Consider the following 6,102-nt stretch of genomic DNA (forward strand, 5'->3'; position numbering starts at 1 on the left):
TAACAGTTCCGCAAAAAAGGTTGTAAGAATAAACCGAATTCCTCCCGGTCTTACTTTTTCAACTCTAATGTATCGCAGATCAAGGTTTAAACATTAAGTGCTTTGATTCTACACTGCTCCACATAATGATACGATCAGCACTCAAAAGTTCGAGAACATCAAATTTTTCGAAATTTTCAAAAATCGTAAAATGTACAAATACCATATCCAGTAAGTCCATAAAAGTAAGGAGTTTCAAAATTTTGAGAAATTGGAGCCATACGAGAAAAATCGAATTTTGTGAAAATCGCTGTTTTTCAATTCCACATAATGATACGATCAGCTGACAGAAGTTGACTGAAACCGTCCAAACTTATGTAAAAGTAATCTTTCAGTCGATTTTCAGATCAAACAAGCATTCTAAAACTCAAATTCTGTGAAAATTTCAAGCTCGTCCATTTTTTAATGAGCAGGTGTCAAACTTGAATTGGTAATGCATTAAATGACAGAATTGCCAGTTTTGAGGTCATGAAAATGATTTTTTTCCTAAAACACTTAGAAATTCAGATAGACAGTGATTTTTTACACATCTGACATCAAGTTTCTACTTCTCTCGCGTTTTTAAAGAAAGTGAGAACTGATTTCAGGATGGCCAGTTAACACCAGTGAGGGGAAGAAGGTGGCGTTTGGGTTCTTGCGGGCCTTTAACTCGAATTTTATGTTTGACCTCTTGATGAAACTGACCAAGAATAAAACTTTAATCATTTATTTAGGCAAAAAAGGTGAGTGGAATGTTTGGGGAACAAGTAATTGAACATTCATTCGTTCACACACTTAATTAAAATAACGCCCGAAGAATCCCTGGATGATTGACTGTTTATGAGGCAGGACAGTTAGAGGACAACTTTCCATTTTTTAAACAAACTTTTAACAGTCAAAAATTTATTTATTTATTTTAATTCGATATGAAGGGCAAGGAGCCACTGATACAACCGAAGTGGATTCAAAAAGATAAATAAATATTTGATGGGCCGATTCTGGAGGACGCAAAATTAGGTGGTAAAAAACTATTTTTCCCTTTGGAAGTAGTAAAAAAGAGAAAAATAGTTTTGCCCTTTTTTTGCTACCTCGTGAATAGGCCAAAAACGAGAGAGGGAGCGGGGAGACAAGTAGAAACATTAATAGTTGAGGGGAGAAAGAGTTAGATACTTAGACAAATCAACATGTTTCAAGTTAGTTTTAAACGAACGGGAGGAGGATTTAACCGGGAAAGAAGAAACGGGTAGAGAGTTCCAACAGTTTAAAGTACGGTTGGTCAAGAACTGGGAGCTGGATTTGTTACTATTTTTGATATTACAACGCAAATAAAATGGGTGTCTTCTTAGAGATTTAACAGATGGAATAAATGTAAATAAGGCATTTGCACAATAGATCTCTCTGCTGATAATTGATTTATATATGAATACCAAATCGAAAACTAATCTTCTGAGCTCCAGAGAGTCCAGTCCACATATATCCAGAGCGTTGAAATAGGATGTATATTCTATTCCAAACTTTTTGAAAATTCGATGAACAAATGACTTCTGAATAGATTCAATCTTCCGAATGTGAAGTTTGAGATAGGGCGAGAAAATGGTACATCCATACTCCAAGATAGGTCGAATATATATAATATAACATCTAATAAACACTTCCATAGTCGAATTCTTGAGAATATTGAAAAGCATATTCACTCTGAATTGAGATCTCCTTAAAATAATATTGACATGATGTGTAAATGACAGGTCGTCCGAAAAGAATATTCCTAGATCTCGAATATGCCTGACAAAAGGGAGTTTCAAACCTGAGATTTGAAAATCGGGGGAAGTTCTGAGTTTCAGGTTGCGAGAAGAGAATCTGAACTCTATGACTTCACATTTGTTAGGCGCAACTGTCATTTGCCACTTAGAGCACCATTCTGATATAGTGTTTAAATCATCTCGTAATAGGTTGGCATGAGGTGAGAAGAGTTTTAAATCATCCGCGAACATTAATAAATTAGAATCCACGTTGTCACTGATATCGTTGATGTATAAAAGGAAGAGAAGAGGCCCAAGGACGGAGCCTTGAGGAACTCCACTAATTACATCCATAGGTTTGGAATAAGTCCCATTTAGAGAAATCACCTGAATACGATTGGTTAGAAACATAGATAACCAGCGCAGGAGGTTGCCGTGAACACCATATCCTTCCAGTTTGGTCAATAATTTGTTGTGCGGAACTTTGTCAAACGCTTTGCTGAAATCAATGTAGATGGCATAGTTGGCTTTGTGATTTTCCAGATCATGTAACAGAGTGCCTTGATAATGTATAAGTTGAGACTCGCAACTGCGGTTAGCACGGAAACCGTATTGACTCCCATTCAATAAACTGTTGACATTCAGGTGTTGGACTAACACTCTTCTCAGAATAGTTTCCATAGTTTTACATACACTGGACGTAAGGGCAATTGGCCTGTAGTTATTGCAGTCAGATCTGAGGCCTTTTTTATGCAGCGGTACAACAATGGCTTTTTTCCAGATATGAGGTATGTTGCCCGTTGCCAGTGATTTGTTGTAAATTAATGTAAGTGGGAGCGCAATGGCGGTGGCAACTTTCTTCAAAAATATAGCAGGGATCTGGTCCGGAGTTCGATTATGTCTGGGCTTGAGCTTTGCCAACACAGCTTCCACTATATACGGTTCGAATTCGTAGCCATCGATAATAGAGTTGAACCTTGGTTTGAAGAATGGAACATTTCCATCATCATGCGTAAACACTTCCGAAAACTTGTCAGCAAACAGCTCCGCTTTGGTTATGTCATCACAGATAATTTCACCATTGTTCTTGATGATACCGACCTCATGAAATGGTTTCATGTGGTCTTTCATAAATCTGAAGAAGGTTTTGGATGAACCAGTAGTAAGCTTTTTCTCAAGTTCCGATGTATCATAATCAGTGAGGGATTTTTTCAATAAAGCACTAATGGCCTTGTAACGTTCAGAGTTACCCTCATTCCTCCATATATATAGCTTCAACTTTTGTAACCGTCTAACTTCAGCAGGATACTTCTTCCGTAAGACATTTCGGGTGACAGTGGGTACATAAGTATTGATAAGGTTAGTGGTGACCTCCAGTAATTGACTGTACATCTCCTCGACCGATAGTTCCCGAAATATAGAGTTCCAGTTCATATTGCTCAGTACAAAGTTGATACTATCATAATCCGCTTTCCGGAAATTAAGCAATGTTTTATGATTGGGTAGTTTCTTTAGCGATAAATTCAGGGTTGCTCTTATCAACTTGTGATCGCTGAATAATTCCCCTACCACCACTTCACGTACACTCGGAGTATTAGTCAGCAATAAATCAAGTATATGGTCTGGATTGAGGCGGGTGGGAGAGTGGACGTGTTGACATAATCCATTCCGAAGTACAAAGCTTAAAAACTCATTGCACTTGCTGTCCGATGCCGTCATACTCGACCAATCTATGTGTGGCATATTAAAGTCACCAGTGATAATAGTCTGTTTGTGGGTAGACAATAAGAACTCCAGCGCTTCAATGATTGGACCGATATCAGAACTATGATTGGCGTGATAACATGATATAATACGGGTTGACTTCCCATTGATAAATACATCCACAGCAATAATTTCGACAGCACTTAAGGCTTCTGGAATAGTAATAAGAGAGCATCTCACAGATTTTGATATAAGTAGGGCCACGCCACCACCATGTCGTGTTCTATCCTTGCGGAAAACGGTGAACATGTTGTCAAGGGACAAAATAGCATCGGGAAAGGTATCGTTCAGTTTGGTTTCTGTGAGTGCAATGACGTCAAATGAATAGAAAGAAGCAAGATAATTCAGATAGGATATTTTATTGGAGATAGCGAAGCAGTTGGCATAAGCTAATGAGCAGGGCTTGCCTTTTGCTCTCTGATTTCCCAAGCCCATGGCACCTGATCTTTTTTGTAGGTTATCTTGACAACTTCCAGATTTCGAACGGTGTAAATTCTTTGCTTTTCCTGATTGTTCAGTTCGATGGCTTTCTTCCAAGCATTCCGATACTTGATCAATTCCGGCTTTGACAGATCCGGTCGAATGGAGGCATTTTTGCAGAATGTTACCTCCGCCTTGCGTTTTTCGAAGGTTGCCAGGACCTTGTTTGCGTCCGCCGCCGAGCTCCATGACAGCTTTAAAAGCGGAGGCCCTGTTTTTTGGGCCAGACGAAAAACCGAAGATGCAGAGGTGACATTGCAAGCTTCAGTCAGTGCTGAACACGTGTCCATATCGGTATTCGGGTCATTCAATAATTTGGAGTTTTTGATAATAACAGAATGCTTGCGTTCCTCCAAGGAGTTTGCCAATTGAGCCGCCTTAATGAGAGCCACTTGAGTGGCTGGAGCTTGAATAGATTTAGCCAGAATACTGGCATACGATTTCTCATCAACCTTGTTGATGGTAGAGGGTGACTGGACTTTCTCAACAAGGTTGCCCATAATATTCTCCAACTTGACAATTTTATCATTCAACACTTTGTTCTGCGAGAGCAGCGACAAATTCTGTTTGTGGATCTCGGTTAGCGCGCTCGCCATACACTTGATCACTACGAGGAGTTCACTGGGTGAATCCGGGTTCTTCGACTTGAGGTCCAAAAGAATAGACGGGTCAAACAGACCGTTATCCAACGTAAAAACAGCAGAGTCATCCATATTGGCAGAGAAAGATACGGATTTAGACCGCTTGCGATCGATTTCCGGAGATGGAAATCTTTTAGAAACGCCTAGTTTTCTTTTGAAACTTCAAAAATCACTCGAAACAAAATCTCGTAGTGTCCGGATAAATTTCAAATTTGTCCAAATCGTTTGGGTGAAATCTCTAGTCTTCCCGAATTAAATAACTTGTAAATAAATGATTAAAGTTTCATTCTTGGTCAGTTTCATCAAGAGGTCAAACATAAAATTCGAGTTAAAGGCCCGCAAGAACCCAAACGCCACCTTCTTCCCCTCACTGGTGTTAACTGGCCATCCTGAAATCAGTTCTCACTTTCTTTAAAAACGCGAGAGAAGTAGAAACTTGATGTCAGATGAGTAAAACTTCACTGTTTATCTCAATTTCTAAGTGTTTCAGGAAAAAAATCATTTTCATGAGCTCAAAACTGGCAATTCTGTCATTTAATGCATTACCAATTCAAGTTTGACACCTGATCATTAAAAATGGACGAGCTTGAAATTTTCACAGAATTTGAGTTTTAGAATGCTTGTTTGATCTGAAAATCGACTGAAAGATTACTTTTACATAAGTTTGGACGGTTTCAGTCAACTTCTGTCAGCTGATCGTATCATTATGTGGAATTGAAAAACAGCGATTTTCACAAAATTCGATTTTTCTCGTATGGCTCCAATTTCTCAAAATTTTGATACCCCTTACTTTTATGGACTTACTGGATATGGTATTTGTACATTTCACAATTTTTGAAAATTTCGAAAAATTTGATGTTCTCGAACTTTTGAGTGCTGATCGTATCATTATGTGGAGCACTGTATAGTTACAATTGTTTCGGCAATTACTAAACTTTTGTTGGTTTCATAATAATCTCAATTACGAACCTGATGTTGATTTCCGTCCAATCCAGGTGCTTCGAACGTCTTTCCAAGCTCCCATCCTTGGTAGTTGGTGTTCTTTTTCGATGTGAGATTCTCCATGTTGTACCTGACAATCAAAAAGTTATTATTTCGGAAAGAGCTATGAGTAGGGAAGTCAGTCACTCTCCCTGCTTTCAAAACACCTATATTTGACATTCAACTATTTTCCCATTCGCTTGTGTTCACATTTCAAAAAGTATGGCGGTTCTCACACTGACAGTTTTTTCGGTAGCTCGTAACAATCAATATTTCCTCCTGCAGGAATCCTGAACGCGTATATTCCCAACATAAACTCACTTTCCGACTTCTTGATTTTGTGAAATCACTTTTGTTAATCCCGCCAGCTTGATCATTTGTCTCACGAACCAGTTGACACCCTTCGACGAGAGGAATTCATCGAAGTTCTCGCTTTTGTCAAGTTGATAGCGTCCGAAGAACTTGTCTGGGATGGACAT

At 38.8% G+C, this 6,102-nt stretch overlaps 1 protein-coding gene across 1 annotated transcript; it reads right to left on the bottom strand.

Moving 5' to 3' along the window:
• Nucleotides 1–5,599: 5,599 nt before the first annotated feature.
• On the bottom strand, nucleotides 5,600–6,102 carry GCK72_019376 (uncharacterized protein; the record flags this gene model as incomplete). Its single annotated transcript, XM_003115256.2, has 2 exons — nucleotides 5,600–5,714; nucleotides 5,945–6,102. The coding sequence occupies 2 exons, from the start codon at nucleotides 6,100–6,102 to the stop codon at nucleotides 5,600–5,602; spliced, it is 273 nt and encodes a 90-aa protein (XP_003115304.2).

This window comes from Caenorhabditis remanei, chromosome V (assembly GCF_010183535.1).
Source record: "Caenorhabditis remanei strain PX506 chromosome V, whole genome shotgun sequence".
NCBI lineage: Eukaryota > Metazoa > Nematoda > Chromadorea > Rhabditida > Rhabditidae > Caenorhabditis > Caenorhabditis remanei.